At 31.1% G+C, this 23,713-nt stretch overlaps 2 protein-coding genes across 2 annotated transcripts; one reads left to right on the forward strand and one right to left on the reverse strand.

The window, feature by feature from the left end:
• Window positions 1-7,792: 7,792 nt before the first annotated feature.
• On the forward strand, window positions 7,793-12,011 carry LOC118043412 (tubby-like F-box protein 7). The gene is made up of 4 exons (XM_035051380.2): window positions 7,793-8,257; window positions 9,275-9,362; window positions 10,723-10,852; window positions 11,284-12,011. The coding sequence occupies exons 1-4, from the start codon at window positions 7,919-7,921 to the stop codon at window positions 11,858-11,860; spliced, it is 1,134 nt and encodes a 377-aa protein (XP_034907271.1). The 5' UTR covers window positions 7,793-7,918; the 3' UTR covers window positions 11,861-12,011.
• A 2,484-nt stretch (window positions 12,012-14,495) lies between these two features.
• On the reverse strand, window positions 14,496-16,953 carry LOC118043413 (multiprotein-bridging factor 1b). The gene is made up of 4 exons (XM_035051382.2): window positions 16,666-16,953; window positions 16,087-16,170; window positions 14,996-15,078; window positions 14,496-14,921 (listed from the first exon to the last, which is right to left on the reverse strand). The coding sequence occupies exons 1-4, from the start codon at window positions 16,805-16,807 to the stop codon at window positions 14,802-14,804; spliced, it is 429 nt and encodes a 142-aa protein (XP_034907273.1). The 5' UTR covers window positions 16,808-16,953; the 3' UTR covers window positions 14,496-14,801.
• Window positions 16,954-23,713: the final 6,760 nt, after the last annotated feature.

The following is a 23,713-nucleotide window of genomic DNA, read 5'->3' on the forward strand; positions in this document are numbered from 1 at the left end:
AGTTATAAATCCTTAGGATATACCAAATACTCATGGGTTAATCCTTTATGGTTCTTCCTTGATCTTTCATTTCTACTAGGAGAATAATTTTGTTTAGAAGGTCCTTCATGTTGGTTGTTCTTATAAAAACTAGGAGGTCCATGTCATACCAAACTAGCCTTTTCCATCCATATGTGATTTTTCATAACTTGGTTCACCTTGAGCAAGCTTTTATCTACTAAGGCATAAAGTTTTCTCTATGTGACATGTTCTCTTGCCTTTCTTATCAAGGCCTCTAAGGCTACTCACTCAAGCAATTCTTCTATCTTGATCATCTTCTCATTGAACCTTTTTAAATATGTTTGTGTAGACTCACCCTCTTGTTGGGCAACTCCAAATAGCTTTGTAAAGCTTTTCTTAATGGGTATGTTAATGCTAAAGCGTGTCACTAGCTTGGTACAAAAGTCATTAAACCCTTCAATGGAGCTTGGCTCTAAATTATTATACCATGCACACGTGAACCCTTGGAAGGTTGAGGAGAGGATTTTGCACATTGATTCATTGGCTTAGAGGACCAACTCTAAGCTACCACACATATTATGTACATGCTCACTTAATTCGACTAGGCCATCATTGTTTTTCATACTCATTTTTATAGAAATATAGTCCTTATAAAATCGAGTGTTCAATATTAACCTGGACAAGGGAAAACCCCTCCATTGATGTGGACTGTTGTAAACCCCAGTTGGAAATCAGGCAAAAAAAGCAATCTAAATGCTTATAGAATAGATTTATCAGAAGTACCAAATAAGCATTAGAACAAATCAAGTATGAAAAAAAATTATGGGTTATGTTCATATTGAACTATATGTGTGTGTGTGTGTGTGTGTGTGTGTGTGTGTGTGTGTGGATTGTATGAGGTGTTGAATATTGATGATTGAAATAAGGTCTGAAATTATGGAACCTTGTGATGATGGGTTGATTGATTAAATTGATAGTAGTCGATAACTTTGGATGTCATAAATACAAACAAAATTTTGCTGAAATCTTGGTAGAATTCTTTACAAAAAAAAAAATTATCCTCAAATTAAGAACACGTGTTGGGATCTTTTAACGTTGATCAAATCGTATAGTTAGATCTGTTATAGTTGTTGTCGTTCTCCTATATATGCTTATGTTCAAACCATCTCTTAGTTCTTTTTACGTTAAGCTCTTGAAAACTCAGGGAGTTTGGCATGAAATGATGGTTAAAATAATTGGTGTCCATCTCACGACAGCTAGAAGGAGTGCATTCGGAGTGTCAGCTTTATACATGGGTATCATAATGGCACGAGTGGCCTCTTAAGAGAATCTCATCAATGTCATTCTGTCTAGTCTCATTTGGGTAGTGTTATCATCTACGAGTGTCTAATGTTGTTGGTGGTCGTGACGCTAAGTGTCAGGACTTGTTGGGGTGATAAGGTATAATTTTACCATTGGATTGCCAATATGGCCTGAGTAAGGAGTTGCAATTGACTAGTGAGTTATTGAGTGTCTAGTTGGTAAAAGTATCCATGGTAGCGGGTAAATCAATCTTATATCCTAGCTTAGGTTTGTCTTGGTTGTGTGTCATGGAATGATCTGAAAATGTCAAAACAAGTTTTAGAAATTAATGGCTTTTTGATAAGCTTCCTATAGACGATGTCAATGATAAGGTCCTAAAAAAATCCAAATAGCTATGAAGCAAGATTAATATGTTGGATAATTCATTAATCTTTTTATTCTAGCAATCTAATTAATTCTCCGTCGCTAATGTGGCTGGTGCATGATGCTTGATGCTTAATAAGCCAATATGACTGGTGGGTGATACCTGTAAAAAGTTTCCTTTGGTAGATTTAGAGTCTCTCATATGTTTAAGTATCTTTTTAGAGGGAAAGTACAATGATATTTTAAAGAGATAGACTCTAAACATATATGTGCTAAAAATGTTAATAATGAAAATATTATAAACCTGGATCTTGAAGGGTTCATGGGATATTTATAATCTACAAGTATTATCCTTTAGTGGAGATGAGTGGCTAGATTACATTAATGCGATGGAAAAATGATAGGCCCTTAAAAGATTTTTTATACACCTGGAGGTGTAGGGAGTGTGATATAAAAGGTAGCCGAGTCCTTTTCTTAGCTGAGTCTAAGGGAGTTAAACTCTTCCCTTGGCTATACTCATGGTGTTGGGTCCATGCATGTTGCCTGAGACCATGAATTTTTTTTTATCTTCAAGTTTTTTAGGTCCTTTAAATTTAGGTTTATCAATTTATGAACCAAAAAAATAAAACATTCTTGTTTTTATAGTGGTTACTACGTTACCCACATATATACCTTTCAAATTTCTAATATTTGATTTGTCTTATAAAATAAACAAAGATATTTTTTCATTTTACAGAGCAACGGGCTCTGACTCGCGTAAGTGTTCATATATTGAATTTTCTACACATAAAAATAAAATAATATAGTTTTTTATTAGAGCTATAAATTTATTTAAACTTTCTAAGGATTAAAAACCTGTTTGGTGGTGTAATTGCTTCTGCTTTTGATACCCAACCACAATTCTAGCCCATTTGGAAACGCAAGTTATGTTATGTTCCTGAGTCCCACCAATAAATAAGGTAAGACCTCAGTTTCTTAGAAGCTACTTTTGAATACTTTTTTGTTCACTCCTCCTTTGCTTTTTGTTGAGCCAATTTTTATTGCCATTGAATTTGCTACCCTCATGACCAAAATAACCTCACTCTCTTGCCGTTATATAAGATCATTTCACAAGTTTCCACTTTGAAGTTTGTTGGGACCATTAAGTAAATACACATTTCTCCTTAAAAATACACAATAAAAATATATAAAAAAAATTAAAATTTCTATCATAATATAATTTAAAAAACAAGAAGAAAGAAACCATCAACCTTGACAGTATCATAACTGGCAAGTGAAGCAAAGTATATTGTAACATATAACCATAACCAACAATCACGACAGTGGTTAATGGCATAATAAGAGATAGCTTTAGCCAAAAAAAGCTTGGGACAACAACCTTTATAAATAAAGAAATGGAAGCCATTCTTGAATTCTAAAACGGTCTCTATCTCTCTAGTTTTTATTGGGTTCGTTGATATTTTTTAGAGGAGCTAAATTTATTTTAGAAGAAAAGAGCAACCAGGTATCGGACAAGACAACAACCTTTATAAATAATAAATTATTGTTTAGTCCCTATATTAAAAATAATTATAATTTAATACTTCATATTTGAAAATACATAATTTAATCCCTTAACTCTTATCAACCATTGCCTTATTAAAACATCTTAATTTTATACCTATCTCTTTTAATTGGTTTTTTCTATAAGAATTTAAAATTATCAAAGAATACAATTGGATTTTTTTTAAAAATAAACACACTTTTAAATCAACAGGACAAACAATCAACGAGAATCAATGACTAAGGTAGTAAATTTGTTTTTTGTTAAACTAGGACTTTGATTTTGTTTTGCTATATTTATTATATATTAATAATCATAATTTTATATATATATATATATAATTTGAATTTTTAAATTACTACATATCTTTTTTAGTCATTTTATTATCAACAAAATTTTTAAATAAACACATATTTTAATTCAATTAGCACCAATTAAAAATGATTTTATTAAACCTCTTTTTTTGAAATCGCAACCACAAAAGCTATCACAATATTAAACACACACTAAGGAGGTTTTCTAAAAAAATAGACTCATTATCTTAATATATGTTAATATAGACTATCTTAATATATGCTATCACAATTTTTCCATGGTGCACGTATGGAAATGGAAAACATCCCCTCTTCTTGTAGAGAATGCAAACTTATTTATGTATGTTTGTATTTGTATGTATGTTTTATTTTCATCCTTAGTTAATTATATTTTTATATGATTGTTTTTTTTAAAAAATAAATATGTTATTTAATTTATCAATCTATTATTTATATTTAAATAGTAAAATTTGAAAAAAATGATATTTTCATTATGTGTTGTTGCCTTAGTCTTATTTTATGTGTCTTGTATACATAACATAAGCAAAGAGGTTCAATTTGGCAATTAATGTGTTTTTTTTTTAAGATACATGAGTTAAGATGAACTTTGAGAGGATATCAAAGAATGAAGAATAATTTTTAATTAATTTTATTCACATTCAAGAAGGGCTTGTAGTTTAGTTTCCAGACATTACAAAAATATTGGAATAAAAATATTTAAATATGCTAATTTTGACTTTTGGCTATTGTTTTGGCCATAATTTAAGCTACATAATGAATTTTAATGCAAATTTTAGTTGCATTGAAAAGTACATATCCACTCATTTCCACTAACATACGGTATACATTATAATTTATCAAGAATGAGGAGAACTATTCGTTTTAAGTTGAGCTTTAATTCTACCAACAAATCATGAAATTTGATTATAGGTTTGTTTTAATTAGTTGGGCTATTATTTATTTATCTTTTAGTTTATCATAGAGCCTATATTATTTAAGGGTTATTTGGGTTAAGTTTTATTTTATTATTTTAGTTGTTTTAGGCTTTTAATATGTTAATGCCTATTTATCAAGTTAACAATATAAGAGACAATTCCACATCATCATGGCCAATATTAAATTACGGGGGAATGATCTTATTTGTCTTCATATTTTTCTTTCCTTACCTTTGTATTCCTTATAATTTTTGTAATTTCAAATTGGATATAAATATTCATTTCTTTTACATTTTGGTTATTATAAATGAGAAAGGAGAGAGAAAGTCATCAGATTTTGATAGAAGAGAGAGAGAATAATTAGTTGCCACCTATATAAAGAATCATCGATCTTGATGACAACATATTTCATTCAATGAGGAGAGGTTGATGGTGGTTATTTCAAACATTAATATTGCTTAGAAAAACAAATCGGGTCATGAGAGAGAGAGAGAGAGAGGAAAACTTATTTTCAGGTTTGATTTTGTGTTTTTTAGCCATATTGGAGAGTTTTTGGGTTGATAAATGGTTTTCTGAAGGTATTGAAAGTGTTTATAAGTGAAAATAGGTTGAAAATGAGTTTTTAGACAAAAACAAAAATCAAAACCAAATGTTCGGTCACCATAATCATGGTTGGATTCTAGAAAACCAGATGACATATCATCTTTTTATTTTTAAAAAAATAAATAAATTAGGATCCAATGACAAGCAGTTTGCCCCTTTAGAAAAGAAAAAAAAAAATTAAAATGACCCAGGCACACCAGCCTTGGCTAAAAGGCTCGTGCACCTAGATGGCCCACGCACCCAGTCATTCTCTTTTCTCCATAATTTTTTTTTATTTATACGATTTTTTTAATTTTTTAAAGGGTTTTCAAGTTTTTTATTTTATGATTTATTTTTTAAAAAAATATTTTTTTTCTTATGGTGATTCGTGGAATATTTTTTTTATGATACAAAAAATAAAATATAAGAGAAGATGTAAATATATAAGGACAAAGAAGTTTAAAATATTTTTTTTTTATTTTATGTGATTAGATATTTGAATTGCTAAACAAGATTTATTTTTTATTTTGCTAAAAAAAAACTATAACAAAATACACAACCTAATATATATGTACAATGAAATTAATAATTAATTATATGCTCAAAATTTTAAAATATAATTGTTTTTTCTTTCAAAAAAATTATTAAAATATATTAATCAATATATTTACCACATAAAATGTATGAGCAAAAGACTAATGAAGGCATCATTTAATTAATTTTTATACTACAATAACCAATTAAATAGTTTCAAGAAATTATAAAAATCTAATTAATTCAAAAAACAAAACTTTTCCCAATTTCTATTTGTATAATATAATCTAATATTTAATGACTAATTAATATATTCAAACTTGTCATTATTTATAAATGCGGAACATAAAGAAATTGTGAAATGAACTTGTACAAATTACAACAAGGAGAAAAAGAAAGAAATAAAGAAAGAAAGAAAAAAAAGAAAGAGATGTCAGGGGCACATTAGAACTTTGATTACAATACAACCGATATCATAAAAAAGATATCGATGAGTTGAATTCAATAACACCAAGAAATGTCATCAACAGTGACCAAATCAGGCCACACTTGCCACCCAAAGTTAAGTGAGCATTTATAATGAGGGGAAAAAGAGATAGAGAAAAAAAAAAAAAGGAAAAAAAAATACCCTAAAAGCACACTAAAGCTCAAATTATAACAGCACCAATACTTTTATAAAAATCTCGACAAGACAAATCCAAAGACATCAAGGAAGGTTACAAATAGTGATTGGAGTAGACCACGCTTGTCGCCAAAGATAAATGAGTCACCTGCCAATTTTGGACAACAAATGATGCCCGCTCTGGTCACTGTTAGTGACTTTCTTTGATGTCATTGAATTTTTCTCGTCATATTTTTTCAACGATATCATAATTGGAGCTTTGATGTGGCTTCAAGGTCGAGGAAAAAAAATACCCTAGAAGCACACTAAAGCTTAAATTATAACAGCACCAATACCTTTATAAAGATCTTGACAAGACGAATTCAAAAATATCAAGGAAGGTTACTAATAGTAATTGGAGTAGACCACACTTGTCGCTAAAGATAAATGAGTTACCTGCCAACTTTGGACAACAAATGATGCCCACTCTTATTATTGTTAGTGACTTTTCTTGATGTCATTGAATTCATCTTATCGTGATATCATAATTGGAGCTTTGATGTATCTTCAAGGTCGGTTTTTTCTTCTTTTTTTTCTTATTCTCTTTCCTTATCATAAGTTGTACTAGCCTATTTCGTATTTGTTTTTTATAATTTTGTGTTTTTGAATAACAAAAAGAATGAATATTGTCTTTCTTAATTATGATATATAAACACTATGCTATTTCATCAAAATATTCCCAATTTATTTTACGATATCTGTTTCTAAATAACAAAAAAATTAAATGTCATCTATCTTTCTCAATAGCGATATATATATATATATATATATATATATATATATATATAGACACACACACATTTTTTGAAAAACAGTGTTCGTATAAAAAGATTCTTTATACACAGGATAACTCATTTGACAATATTAACAGTTTGCTCTCCTTCGATCTCATAGAAATATCAAGAATAAACACAATGGTTTGAAGTGGAAATTATTTATTCAGACGATTTAAAATTTGAAAACTAATCCAAGTTTGTCTTGACACTAACTTTTTTGTTAGGCAAAATTCGGAGGACAATTTTGAACACCACAGGGCAGACTTAGCCACTTCATCACAATGCAAACTTATCGTATAGATTACGTGGATTATTGTCCGCATATATCATCGCTTTTCTTTCGGTTTAATCCGGATCTCCCCATTTAGACAAAAGAACTTGGCTAAAAACTAAAATAATTATAATCTCATTGCAGCTTCTATATAAATAAAAAAAAATCAATAAAAATAAAAATAGATTTAAATAAAAGCAGGATGGCTAAGCGGATGCAAACACCATAAAACACACAGTTTTGCGCTGTATTGTTTCTTAGCAGACCCAGTCAAAAAAATCTCCTACCTCCAGCAGCACCGTCTCTTGACTTTCACCTTCCAATCACACTACTCTCACGTCCTCGTCTCCCCTCAATTAATATCCTCACGCCACCTGTTCAAAGTCAGGTCTACCATTCGTCTGTCTAAGTTAACATCATACAGCCACACCAGTTTATAAACCGTTTCCATTTCCAGCCAAAATAAATTTAAGAAAAAAGAGAGAGAGAGAAACGGCCTCCCGTGTTTTTTTTTTCTTTAGTTTTAACTTTTAAGACAAAAACACTCAGGAAAAAAAAAAAAAAAAGAGAAAAGAAAAGAGAGAAAAAAAACAGTTTGCTTTCTTCTCTTTCTTTCTCTCCGTCTGCCTGCCTTCTAATGTCGCTGAGAAGATCGTTTTTATCGCGAAGGTTCTCAAGATCGTTCAATAACCAGAACAGAAACGAACGAAATGGAGTGGAATCGGGGCGACTCGTTGGTGAGTCGGGGGGTGAGTCGGATGGGTGGGGGAGTATGTTGCCTGAGTTATTAGGAGAAATAATAAAACGAGTTGAAGAGAGTGAGGATCGGTGGCCACAGAGACAAAACGTCGTCGCATGTGCTTGTGTTTGTAAGAAATGGAGAGAAGTTACCAAAGACATCGTCAAGTCTCTTCCTATCAACAACAACAATAATGGAAGTTCTGGAAAAATCACTTTCCCTTCTTGCCTTAAACAGGTCTGATTTTTTATTTTATTATGGTGAATCTAAGGGGGTTCTATTGAATTTTTATAAATATTTTGTGAAGGAATATTCTGTCATTCTGATTGGGTTTTATTTAATTATATTGATTCAAGTTACTGTGGATCTAGGGATTAAGATTTTGTGCTTTTGCTTGAATTTTACTAGATAATTTACCTTAATTATTCTTTTAATTTGTTTTAAATTGCATTAATTTCTTTTAGTGGAAAAGGAAAAACCAAAGATTTAGGAATAATCAATGAAGGAGAATAGAGTTGTTTAAAATTTAAACTTTAGAAGGCAAATAGCTTTAATATAAAGGTTTGTATTTTGGGTTTCAAGAATTGATTTTCCAATTTCTCTTCTCTCACAATTGCATCTTTAGACTTTTAGAATATTCATCCATGTTCAGAGAATTATGAGGTGTTAGGGAAATGGTGAAAGTTGTAGGTTCAAGGCCTGCTTTTGGGTTTGAATCTCAGAAATTGGAAACAGTAACTTCTTTAGAAAATTATGGACATTTTCATCAAACACTCCTTCTCAGATTCCACTTTGGTTGGGTCTGCATCTGGGACATGGTGTTTTTATATGTTGATGGGATCGTTCTTTTGCCTAAGATTTTGGAGATATTCTTCTCGATTTTAGAACATGTTTTCCATTTTTTGTTAGAGTACATATGGTATTAGACAAGGCATGGGTTACCAACTTGTAAATTTAGAATTAAGATCTATTCGTATAACTTGCTGAGCTGAGACGTGACTTGGTTTTGAAGATGTGATTCCTGGAGAATAATTGAAGCCGTATCTTAAATTACGTTGCTGTTTTTTGTTCTGTTATTTTCTTTCCATTTGTCATTTCTGTGCAAAACGTTTTTATGGTAATTTAGTCACTTTTGGATTCTCTATTCAGCGTGCTGATCCGTGTTGTGTGACTCACTGCCTTGCTGCCATTGTTGGTCAAACATGTTTGAAGTTTTGGAATTGATGATTCTTTTTCTTTTCATTGTAAATGCAGCCGGGTCCACGCGACTTACCCCATCAATGTCTTATAAAACGGAATAAGAAGACTTCAACATTTTCCCTATATCTTGCACTTACTCCATGTAAGTAAATAATTGGTAGACGTGTGTTTGCAAATTATGAAGATGCACAGAGGATTTTTCTATGTGCTAGTTTTGGAGCTAATTAGTTTTTGTGTAAATTGATGACATGTGACTTGCTAGTACCAAAGATGAAAGAGACATGGTTCATTTTGTCAGCCTATACTTTGACTTTTGTCTATGTAGATATTATTGAGTGGTGGCCCAATACTTGTTCAAATCAACTTGACTCGGTCCTTTTGATATTGTGCATTCTTTTCAATAGATGAAATTTGTTTGATTTAGGTGTCTCACCTATATATTGACTAGCACGTAATGTAAAATTAATTTTTTAAAAAAAAAGAAAAGTTAAAAAGAAAAGGTAAAAAGCTTTTGAATTTGGTGAACTATGAGTGGTGAAAATGTTTTTGGTTTCTTCAATTGTTTATGGGTTATGACTGGTGCCTTGTGATGGTCAATGGTTCAGCGTAAATTTGTAATTGAGCGGGTCCAACATTTCTTCTGCAGACATGGTAATTATAGAATCATATAATTTTCTAAAACTCTATTAGCACATGGCTCTGGGATGAGTTTTCATTGCATGTATAAATCTGGTTGTCAAAATGTTATATCGAATAAACAAATTATACATTTACTTCCTCCATTAATTCAAGTTTTATACTCAGGGAGTTTAACATTAAATATTCCTTCGTGTGTTGATCATCATGTGATGGGAAGTAGCAATCTGGGCAAGTTGTGGACTTTTTAAGGGTCAGTGCGTGATATAATCTATCAAAGTAGAAACTGTTGAGCGCAAGGACTTGCTTAGATATTGTATCAATCAACAACTATGAGGTTTATATTTGCAATTTCATTGTTTCTCTATAAGAAAAATTCTGGTACTTGCACCACAAAGAGTTGGTGCTCAAGCAAGATATAAAATTAAAAAAGGATCATAAATGTACTGTCAGGTACTGGTTTCTGAAGTGCACATGGAAAGTAAATTATGAAAATGTTTGGTTAGAGAAAATTAGAATTGTATTCAAACTTCTTTTATGGTAATGGTTTCAATTTTTTTTCTTTTATAGCAGTGGCTCACATCGTCCTTGCTTTTGGTAAGGATGTTGTAAGCCATGTTTGAAAAGGGAGAAAATTCGAGATGTATGTAGGCAATACTGAACAATCAAGTTTATAATGAATGGCTTGACTTGGTATGCAGTGTGCTCTGAAGTTTGTAAAAATTGAGATGCAAATTATGTTCTAGTTTTACTTTCTATTTTCATTTCCTGGTCATCACTAGATTATTTGTCTTGTCATTTGACTGGCATAATGTAAACAATTGAGCATTGTCTCATCTGAGATTCTCTTTTGTTTTTCTATCTAGCGTTTACGGATAAGGGGAAGTTTCTCCTGGCAGCGCGGAGGTATAGGCATGGTGTTCACACAGAGTATATTATCTCGCTTGATGCTGATGACTTATCCCAAGGAAGTAATGCTTATGTTGGCAAGTTAAGGTAGGGTATTTTTGTATCAACAGAAGTCTTGATTGGTTGTTTCCAAAATAATGCTTTTAATGGATATAGTTACTGCCTACCCATCAATTTGTGCCTGGGAGTTTAGGAACCATTTGCACAGTTGCTAAGAATCCAGATAGCATTGTTTGTTCTCATGTTCATGCTTTGCATTCACATAAATGCCAGTGTTTGGATGATCAAGTTTTAAGGTTTTGTTTCTACATGTTGAGCTCTTTTTTTTATTATTATTCATAATACATGGCATTTCATTATAGAAGTAATATGGATCTGAATTGGAAGGGTACCTTGTTTAGTGTCTTGTAAATAATAAGGCTTAGTATCTTGAATAATAGAAAAGGTTGTGGCTCTGGGACAGCTAGTGATAATACAAGTCATGAAAAATAATTCCATTGCTCCTTTGAATACTGCAGTTCAGACTTCCTCGGTACCAACTTTACAATATATGACAGCCAGCCACCACACAGTGGTGCTAAGCCCTCAAGTAGCAGAGCTAGCCGGCGATTTGCAAGCAAGCAAATAAGCCCTCAAGTCCCCGCGGGCAATTTTGAGGTTGGGCAGGTCTCGTATAAATTTAACCTCTTGAAGTCAAGAGGTCCAAGGAGGATGGTTTGCTCACTTAAGTGCCCAGTGTCAGAAGAAACTACCATTGTAAAAAATGTTGACAACTCAAAGATGATGCAACTGGAGTCTGCTTCTTCTGGTTTTACAGTTTTGCGGAACAAAGCCCCAAGGTGGCATGAGCATTTGCAGTGTTGGTGCTTGAATTTCCATGGTCGGGTAACAGTAGCATCGGTGAAGAACTTTCAACTGGTTGCAACTATGGACCAAAGCCAGCCAGGAGGGAAAGGAGATGAGGAGACTGTCCTCCTCCAGTTTGGGAAGGTAGGCGATGATACTTTCACCATGGATTATAGGCAGCCACTTTCAGCTTTTCAAGCATTTGCCATGTGCCTTACTAGTTTTGGCACGAAACTGGCATGTGAGTAATTTACATGGAATAATTATGATGTTAAAATTATGGATTCCTGTGTATGTTTTGGTATCATTCTACAAATGTTGGTCTGGCTGGAAGAAGCCAATGATGTAAATGCTGTTATTGTATCAATGACAAGAGCTTAAAATTTTTCATCTCCAATAATTTGGTCTCTGCCATCTTCACTAATGTACTTGAGAGCAGTGGTGCACATTCATAAAGTTTTGCTAATGTTAGATATGGTTTTGAGATATGTTGTGAACATCTTCTGTTTTGAATTTGGCGCTTTCAATTGCTTTTAATTAAGAGGGTTGGGAAATATGGTGTAAACTTGTTTTTTTTTTTTTTTTTGAAAAAAAATTGTTTGGTTTAAAATAAAATTTATTTTATGTTTTTGTATTGTTTTGATGTATTTATGTTAAAAATAAATTTTTAAAAAGTAAAATAAATTATTATGATGTTTTTTTAAATTATCATCGCAATTATAATTTTAAAGACGCAATATTTCATCGACGAAAAGGACCATCTAAATTGAACAAGAAGGCAAATTCAGTCTTAACACACGGTCAAGAAGGCAAACGCCAGCGATCTTAACACAAACCATGTCAAAATATAGGCTCTACCATTGCAGTATTTCCTGTACCGACCTGGTTTCCAAGTTATGACTCTAGAAAGTCAAATTGCACCGCCGAGGACGTCGAGAAAGGCAGAAGGGAAGGGGTGGCCAAATCGCAAGGTTCTGGCCTGAGAAAGTTTTGCAGTCCTGTTCTCCTCAGCTATTGTAAGGAGTTGCAAGCTCTGTAGACCACCTCAAGTCGCTGGATGCAGGTCTTTCTCTAGTCCTGACCAATGCGCTTTGCACAAGAAAGCAGAAGATTTTTTTGGGTTACTATATATTGGCTCCACTGAGATCGGATTAATTTTGAAACCTCTTGAATTAATGTTTTGTTTGATTTTAAAAAATAGAGACCAGATTTAAAAGCGTTGGAAATTAAAGGATAAAATTGAAAAAAATCTAATTTTATAAATTAATTAAAATAAAATAAATAATTTTAAAAAAAATAAAACAAACTTGAAGTGTTGGTATGCAAATTTTGAGGTCAAACATGTGGAAGGAAAGAGGGGGGGGGGGGAAAATCAACGACACCTCAATAGAGGTAAGATGCACTCCCCTAATAAGGAGAAGAAGACCAAGGCAAATCGAATGAAGTGGCAGAACAATTTTTTTTAATCATCAAAATCAATCACACACGTCACCCGAGGATGCGAAGCGACTGATGCATGCAAATTAAACGTCAGCAACTTTATTTTTTTAATTTGTGAAATACCACTTTGCCCCATAAATAAATAGTTATTACGGGGAAAAAACACCTTGGAATGAAAAATAAGCACTTGTAGCAAAGCCATTAAAAAATTAAAACCAAGGGCAATGGAGTCATTATGTTCTAGCAAAAACAATTGAAAAACCCAAAACATCCCTAGAACAAAGCTAAATGTTTACTTTAACGGTTAAAAAAATAGGAAAAAAAACCCACCAAAATCAGTATTGTAATATTATCCTTGGAAGACAGTATTGTATGATTTTTTAAGAATAAAATCGCAAACTCATTATAATAATTAACAGTAAATCAAAACATATCTATAATGGTTTTCCATGTTTAGTATTGTAATCAAAACATATATCCTGATTATTTACTGAAAAATAGTTCTTTTTAAAAAGTGAATTTCAAAAAATAAATTTCAGGAAAGCAAATTATATTTTGATGGTTGGTAATATAATAAAAATTAAGTTGGAAAACACTTTATAATATTTAGTTATGTTATGAAAAATAAGTTAGAAAATAACTTATTGATGTTTTATTTTTTTCAAGTTTATTAAAATAACGAGGAACAAATCTTACAAATTAAAAAGCCGAATGAAAATGAAATTGAAAAAAAATATAATTTCATAAATTATCTCAAATAAAATAAATAATAATTAAAATAATAGAAATCAATTCTAACAAATAAATAATTAAAAAATAAATAAAATTTAAAATAATAATAATTATCATTTCATAAATTATTTCAAATAAAATAAATAAGAATGAAGATCAAATTTGATATATAAAAAATTTCAATTAAAAAATATAAGGAAAAAACAAATAACAATTATAAAAATGAAGATCAAAGTTAATATAAACAATAAATTCTAAAGAATAAAATTAAAAAAAAATATATTCATAAAATATATATATATATATACACACACATATATAACAATAAAAAATTTAAGGATTAAATTTAATATAATAATATAACATTTCTAAATTTTCAAAAAATATTTAAAAAAAAAACCTTACTTTAAAATCAAGTTAAATTTATCTTTTAACTGAAAAATATTTTTCATCAAACCCAGAAAATTTTATAAAAACCACTTTCCATCATCCCTGTAATATAAATTACAAGTTCAAGTTCAAGGCCAGCAGGAAACACACTTCGTGGTTCGGAAGGGAAGCCTAACATATGGATATCAGAACAACGTTCGAAGTCTACTAAACCACTTAGATTTCATTAAATTTGCTAGGCTAGCTTTTATGTCTTCTGTTAATCTAAATGCTGTGATCAGTGCAACCACTGATCCAACATCCTCAACCGAGAACTTCCAAATTAGAGGTAGACAATCTCATCACTTTATGCAATGTGGAAGGTCATTTACAAAATAGGTCTTCGTTTTTAGGAGAAAATTCTTGCAAGTCTAAACCATCCAAAAGATTTTGGTCCACAAAACACAGAAGAGGAACCAGGGACGGAAAGGTAGATCTAAATTCAAAGACATCACACGGGTCAAAGCGACTGTTTCTTACATGCGAGCCATGACAAAGGTAGAAAGGGTCCATCTACACCACCAATTTTAAGACTCAAGAGACAGCGGGAAACAACTTTATAGCTCCTTGCTGTGTTTCAAATCCTACTTCACTTCTTTCCCCGCAGCTTCACACCAAGAGCCCTCTCCAGCTTGCCTATAATCTGCTGATTAGGAATGGCTTTTCCGGATTCATACTCCTGAATGATCTGGGGCTTCTCATTGATCAACTGCACCGGGAGGAAAAAAATAAGAGTACTGATATAAAAGCTGAAGTTATTGTGGATGAGAGAGCGAGAGGGACCTGTGCAAGTTGAGCCTGGGTAAGTTTCTTGTCCGTTCTACCCTGCATAAGTGCTTTCTTCAGTTCAGTTGGCACTCGGTCATCTGTGGGAAAACAACACAAACAGACCAGAAGGTTTTAGGAAGATTTTTTCTTCCAGTGGTAAAGTATCACACATCATCAAACAAAAACAAGAGCAACTTGGGAGAGAGCTAAAACGAAGTAGCGAGGTGCTAAAATCAAGTAGCGAGGTACAGGAACATGCTAAAACACCAAAAACTCATGTGGGGTGATTTGGAGAAACATAATCATCATTTTGTGTAACATTATACATGAAGATGATCAAAGAAATGAGTGTGAAGTTCAACTGAGCAAGTTGCATCTAGAAGTAAGATGTGTGCTACTTACTCGGTACATAGAATCATAAAAAAAAAACACAATTAATTTTAAACAATTGTTCCTCATATTTTAATTCCCATGATGATTTAAAAAGCCTGAAATACAGGATTTTCACCATGAAGAGTCAAATTCTAAAATGATGACAAGAAAGAGGCATCTTTATACAGATTCCTTTAGGAACTCTCTTCAGCTAAAGATCAAAAAGGAAAAGCTTATCTCTAGATGATATATAAGGCTACCTTTATTTTAAGTCAGAGCAAGCCGATGACAACACAAAGTTTCATCAGCAAACAAACCTCAAGATCCTCAAAAGTCATCAATCAGTGGATTATTTTTAATAGAGAGCTGTACAGTCAATTAACATTACTTATACACAACAAGATAAACACAGAAAACCATGAAGACTAGAACACAATAATATAAACACAGAAAAACATGAAAACTCAAACACAAAAATGTTAACAATGATTCATCATTCAGTAGATTAATTTTAATAGAGAACTGTAAAGTCAATTAACATTACTTATACACAGCAAGATAAAACACAGAAAATCATGAATACTCAAACACGACAATGTTAACAGTGATATAAACACAGAACCATGAAGACTCAAAACACAACAATGTTAACAATGATACAAACAATTACCCAGCATAGAACTTTTCACATGTGTGCAGATGTGCAAGAAAAAAAAGATATATGCTATACTCACGAGCAAGGTTCTCTGTTTCTTCATCGAGCTTCCTTGTGTTCAAAGAAGTGCTGCTAGAAGCAGCCTTGTTCGTACCAGCAGTTGCTGCAGGTCAGATTAAAATACAATCATTTTAAGTTCACACAAACAAACATGATGGTAGTTTATTATTTTTCCCTGGCTGCCATATTATAGTTTATCTTTTTCCCCTAGATTAAAGTTTTTAAAATTTATAAATTAGGAAATATAGTTGCATATTTCTTTCATTTAATTGTTTTATATTCATAACAGGTTAATAATAATTTGAAAAAGAAAAGTTGAAAACTACCACTTAAACCATAATCTCTAAAAAAGAAAAAAAAAAAAAAAAAAAAACCGAACCCTAATGGTGCTTATTATCACAATAGATTCCAAAATAACAAATACAAATAGGGATCCAAGACAATCATCAAATGTTCTTTAATTTTTTGTATCAAGAAACAAACCCTAACTTCACTATCATCATCAACGATACAAAAAAACCAGAATGTTTGGATTGGCAGATTGAGTTAAATTAACCATCTAAATAGTACGAGAGAGGATTAAAGAGGGGAGGGGTACATTTTTTTATGGTTTCGATCTCGGCACCGGAGCGGCGGGCGGCGTTGACGGCCTTCTCATCCTTCTTGGCGGCGGCGTTGGGAGCTTTCTTGCGGATCACTACGGGTTCCCAGTCCTGTGAGATTGGTCCACCTCCTGACATTTTTTTTCCCTTTTTTTTATCAACAATAATATCTTTCTCTCTATCTATATCTGGTTAGGTGATTTATATGTAGTTGCGTGTCTTTATCTCTGGTTTCTAGGACTGGCTTCCGCTTCTCATTATATAAGAAGAGGAGGGGCTATCCAAAGAGAAAAAAGAATCTGCATTTTACGTGGCGAGCAAGACTAATCCCTAATCCTGGCCTAATGAATTTGGGCCCCATTTTCTGTATGGGCTTGTGGGCTGCATGCAAACCTTCAAAAACCGAAAAGCATTCCATCCCTGTTCGGAAAAGAAAGGAATACAGGAATTTCTTTTAATAGTAACATAGTTAAAAACAATTTTGCTAAAATGACCCTAACCGAAAAAATATTTGAAAAATAATATATTTTGAACAAAGACATGATTGTTTTTATCCAAACACATGATCACTAGTCGCATCTCTATTTAAAGATGCGATCATGAATTACAATTATATAACAAAAATGATATTCATAATTTCATCCTATTTTTTTCCTCTAGCAGTCACCACCCCTCACCTAAAAAAACCCAAAAACCCAATTGTTCTTCCCATAGATTGCCCAAAACAGCCGTCAATCCTCAACCAAAAACACCAAAATTTTCTTCCCCTCTTCTTCGTACATCATTCTAGTATTTTTTAAAAAAAAACAAAAAAACATCAACCCAATCTTCTTTTTTAGTTTTTCAATCGTGGCCATTGCTTGAACCACCACCTAGTCATCAATAAATCAAGATAAAAACACTATATTTCTCTTAATATTTTGGGTATTATTGTTAAATTATTAGATTTTTTAGTTTTAATTTATTATTGTTTAGGGTTTTGTATGATAAGTGGGCATTTTTTATAATTGAAATAATTTATGGTTTAAATGAAGTAATTAAGGGTGTTTTTATATAATTGATGTTATTTATGCAACTAATTACATCAAAACAATTAAGGTTTACAAACTAGAGATTTGTGGAATCAATTGATGTTATATGTGATGACGATGCGTTATAATGCGCAAGTATGATAGAGCGTATTTACCTCATATGTTTGGCAGCATGCTTTTCATTGATCTTGGTGGGATATATGTGCCATTGTTCTATCTTCCTTTATTTAAGAACTTTAAGGCCATTCTGTAGTATAGCTAGGGGTCAAGCGTTCTTGAATGTTTGTACAGGTGCCTACATGTTGCAAGCATGAAAAAGGCAAGGCAAGTTGGAGGATGTTTGTTTTTTGTGCAAATTCTATAACATACATTATATTTCTTTGTTATCATAATGAGTATCTTGGTTTTGAGTTGGTTACTGATTGGATTGCATTTTATTCTATTTGTCTTATAGTTATGGCCATGGGATCATTTGCATTGAGAGCATCCTTAAATTGACCCAAAAACTAATACATTTGTGATAATTGGGGGAGTAAATTTACAACTCTCATTAGAAAACAGGTAATATGTTATTTATAATCATATCTTTATATTAAAAATAATATATTTAATTAGTTTATCAATTTTAAATTTTAGGTGTTATAGGATCAAGAGTTATGAAAATAATTCAACATATATTTTGTCATTTTATCATTACAAGTTGGATAGACAATAACATTATTAGGTATGTCCATTATTAGTTTGTTATTAGTAATTATCAGTTTGGTTAGTTTTTACATAAAATATATGTATAATAATTTCATTATTGATGGTGTTATAGGTTATGTAGAATTCATACTCGGATGATAACTTTAAAGTTGCTCATTCTATATGCACAATAAACACGAACTTATGGACAACAGTAGTCCTACTTATATTTTTGAAATTGTGAAATTACATTGCTCGGATAGTATAATGTGATAATTTATCTTGTTACAACACATCTTAATTGATATACCATCTATGCATTGTATGCCATAACTTGTTAAGGCAAATATAATAATTATAATTAGATGACTCACCATCTTTATTATATAGCATAATGGGATGCACAAAGAGATGAGATCTCTTACAAAGATATAGCCTATTATTTCAAAGAATGAATACATGAAGTCGTATTGTCGCATAACAAGGTATATTATCACACCAAACCCAATGTAAGTTCCTTTATGTGATAACATAAAGCATGAGCTATATGCACAATAGATTCAAAATTTTCCAAGTACTATTAACTTTTTAAAGTTAATATGTGAAGCTGATCATGTTTTATTTATAGATTATAATTGTATTTTAAAAAAATTAGGTTGGTAATTTGACATGGGATGGTCAAGGGGCCGCTACTAATCTTTATAGGATCAAAGATAATGCACTTGCTCATTATTATACAACTTGTTGGTTTGACTCATGTTGCATGACACTTGAAATGCTTGGAGAGATATTATGTCCAGATGATGTTGTGTCAGAGAACGAAATAACTTAAACATTAGGAAGCCATATTATTAATGATGCCAGAACATTGACTCATCATCGTAGACGCAGATAAACTAGGATATATGTAGAAAGTATAATTATGTTTGTGTTATTTTTTTTAGTTAAGCATTTTGTGTTTTTTTGTTTGTGTATTTTATTAAAGTTGTGAATAATTATTTTGGACTTGTCATGGTAAGATTTTAATATTTCTATATTATGAACATTCAAATTTATTTTGGACAAGTAGGTAGAATTTAAAGTCATAAATTTATAAGTGAACATGTGATATCAATAACAGGTTATTTATAATTGCAAAGCAGGCATTTACATGTTAACAAATGTGACAATATTTATAGGTGAATGGATACGTCGCATTGTTATGTTATGTTATTGCAAAGATCAAGTTATAATAAACAAACAAAAATAAATTTAAAATATCACATCAATGTATATAATATTTTAATTTAGTTTTTGTGTTTTTTTAAAACCAAACAATATCCATCCATTTTTTGTTCCTTATGTTTTTTTGATTATTTGTGTTTTTAAGAGCATTAGTAGTGTTTAGGGATTATGGGTTTGTATTTAGGGTCATTTTTGGTTTAATAATTATGGATTGCGGGTTGTATTTAAGGTTAGGGATTATGTGTTTGGGGTTTGGATTTAATAGTTTTAGGGTTTAAGGTTCTAGGTTATGAGTTTAGAGGGGTGTATTTAAGAGTTTGGAGTATGGATTTAAGAGTTTTGGGTTTGGGATTTGTATTTGAGGTTAATTTGAGATAAATTTTTGTTTATGGTAGTTTAAGATTAAAAGTTTATTTGTTTCTATTGTAGTTAAGGGTTTAGGTTTGATGTTATGGTAATTTAGGGTTTGGGTTTATGGCTAATTTGATGTTTCAATTGAAGACATGATTGGAATTCAAGTTTTTTTATTTAAAGATGCGATTGTTATTCACTTGTTTAGGTTAAAGATGTGACTACCATTCATAATTTTGACTAAAATGTGTTATTTTTTTTTATAACTTTTTTGTTCTATATTATTTTTCCAAAACTTTTGGCCAAGGGCATTAGGAAGGAAAAATACTCAAAATATGATGGAAGGAGAATTTACTTTTGATGTGTTAAGAGTTTTACTAAGCAAAACTAAGTCAGTGGTCTACACTTCACCGCAAGATGAGCCTATTTTTTAATATCTAAAAAAGATTTAGGGTATAATCAACATATTTTAAAGTAGAAAGGAAAATCCATGATTCAAATTATAGACATGATTGGGTTCAATAAGTCCTCTTCGCTTCATTTAATTACATCTAGAAAAGAAAAAAAACTCAATGCGAACAAATAAGCTGAATAAAAAAAAGTGATTGTGATAATTTGAAAAAAAAAAATTTGATAGTATTATAAAAAAAATCACCATAGTCGGACTTGATAATAAACCCAAAAAGAAATGGATTTTAATTTTAAAACATATTAAAAATATTTTTAGTTCATCAAATAATTACAAAAAAAAAATATAAAGAAAAAAACATTAAAAAAAAAAATATTTTTTAAAATGACTCTGGTAATAAGAATATGATAAAATAATAAAAAGTAAAATGCAAAGCGCAAAAAGCTCATTTCCTAGCCAACTCAATCTTAAGTGATAAAATTAAAAAACAAAATCATTTTAAAAGGAGTAAAGAAAAAACAACAATCAAAGTGTACTCAAGTGAGCTTACCAAACATGTGATCTAGGTTGTGAAAATAAGATAAACTTTAAGAAAAATTACAAAACTCAATTCCACATAAACACAAAATAAAAGGATGAAACAAAAAAATAAAAAAAAAACAAAAAAAAAGACCTTATAAACCCAACTAAGAAAAACCAAACTTCACGACCTAGGTCAAGCAACCGTAATAACATAATAGAAAGCAATATGAGAATAACTACATTTTTCAATTTCCAAACAAAAAAAATCAATTTAAAAAAAAAAGGGGAAAGAGAGTCAAGCCAAGTTGAGGAAGGTTGTCATACCCGCAACTTATATTATGAAACCATGATAACCATATGAAATGCAAACCAAGAAAAAAACATGAATTTCAATTAAAAAAACTCAATGTACTAGGATGAATGAAAAAAATAATTAATAAAAAGGTTAAAAAATATTTAAACTCTGGTAAGTCCGCCAAACCTCACAATCTTGGTCATGTGAATGAAAAAACTTAATAGAAGAAAAACTAAAAAGAATCATGATCACTAATTCTCAAACAAGCCAAATGTTATAGGGTAAAACTAGGAAAACATTAAACCAGAAAACAAGAAAAAAAAACCCGAGTCAACCCGGATTAACTCGTCAAACCCATGACCGAGATCATGAAACCATGATAACACCATAAAAGGGAAAGCAAAAACAATGGACCGTAATTTTAAACCAATCCATTATTAAAGGATAAATTTGAAAAAAAATATATAAAAATGAAACAAAACATAGCAATTAACAATTAACAATTTTAAAAATAAGAACCAAATTCGACATTTAACATAAATTTTGGAAACCTTTTAATTTTAGAGAGGACCAACATGCAAATCAAGGATGGGAAAGAGAAAAAGAGATGAGAATAGAGAAAAATGAAGAAGAAGAAGAAACAGAAAAGGGTTGTCGTAGTTGCACCATGCCTTTCATTGCTACACGCGTCACCGAAAACAATAGAGAATGATGATGATATATGTCAAAAGCCACCGTGGAAGATTAGATCAATAGACTATCCTATAGTGGTTATATGATTGCGCTTGAAATTGGATATATTTCTTTGACATGGTCTATTGGTTGTCTGCTATTGATATTAGAGCCTGAGCCTTTGTTGACCATGTGACACGATCAAAAAATTGATGTTTCTCTCAAGTGTAAGAGTGTCAAAGTAATAAATAACTCAACAAGACCGGGATCGAACCACAGGGAAGTTAATTGTATATTTTATAGACAACAATAATACAACAACAACAACAACAACAATAATAATAATAAAGAAGTTGATGAGAACTTTGAGATGAAAGATTAATGTAAGGATTAAACAATTATAAAAAAAAATGTCAATGTTAGAGGATCCACTAATGGTATTTTAAACAAGTATAGTATAAACTTATATTAGTCAACTGGAAACCACATACAAAGGAGGTTCTGATCGGATGATTTGTCATTAATAGCTCATTATAAATTGTTAACATGATCATATTAATTAAACTTTTAAATATTGTTAGGAATTCATAATGCTAACTTATGTTAACAACAAATCAAGTTCCTTTCATAGCACATATATAGGTAATACCATACGGTTGGGCCATGAGAGTGCCAAGCATTTGTTGTACCAAGTGTTATACAACACAAATCTAGATTAACCATTTAACAAGCAAGGTATTAAGAATTAGTAAGATAAAAAGATAAGACATGTTAATATTAAACATTAAGGTCCATGTTGAGTTTACACCATACTTATTCTTACACCATTAGTGTAACATTTTCATCTTGACATAAAGGAAAGGAGATGAAAAGCATAAATAAGATATTAATGAAAGCAAAACTTAAAAATTACAAAAAATATATATATAAAGAGAGAGAGCAAGAGCAAGTTCTTAATTTGAATAACCAAGCCCATAAATGCATGGCAAATGCCTCCTTTTATAGGCCAAAATTTGAAACTATTGATTTGATGACTAATTCTTGAGTGGGTGGCCAACTCTTAACTTGGTGAAAATCTTTATCTTCTTGTCTGAATAAAACGTCATTACTAGAATCAGAACTGGAACCACCTGTACACATGAAAGTTCTAGGAAATTGTCTTATCTTTCCAGGAAAAAAACATTTGAGGCTATTTGGACTTCTAGAACTCGAGATATGGGTTGAACACTAAACAGTGTCTGGGCTGCAGGACAGATTCGAACTTCTCTGTTGTTGCTATAATTTGAACTTGAAAATAGCCTTTTTAAATCTTGGACTCTACATGAAAGTTGTAGGCCTATGTCTTACCGAATTTGTCCAAAAATTTAAGGTCATTTGGACATCTAGAACCCGAGATATGATCTAATTACCGAACAGTGTTCTAGTTTGGACTGCACCAACATTTATTTTCTAAGTTTGGCCCTCTCTTTGTCCTTTTAATTTCAATACTTCAACTCATCAATCAATCCTTTTATTTATGTGATAGGCCTGCATTTAAGATGAACATTTACCATAAATTAAAGGTATCTTATATTATTAGGTTTGTTATTATAAAACATGATTTAGTTAAGGAGTTATTGATACTTCAAGTGCAAAATGATGATATAAAACCTTGTTAAAAATATACTTTTAAGTACTAATCACAAAGATTGATTGATTCAATAGTTGCAAAGTTTTGATTATGAAGAAGAAAAGGAAGAAGAAAATTCGTGTTGATATTTTGCTTAAATTTTGGGATGAAATTTACCAAGTGGGATTGGATAAATCATATTGATTGGAAAGTAGGGGATGTGGATGTCCATTTTTAAGTAGTA

Source organism: Populus alba, chromosome 1 (assembly GCF_005239225.2).
Source record: "Populus alba chromosome 1, ASM523922v2, whole genome shotgun sequence".
NCBI lineage: Eukaryota > Viridiplantae > Streptophyta > Magnoliopsida > Malpighiales > Salicaceae > Populus > Populus alba.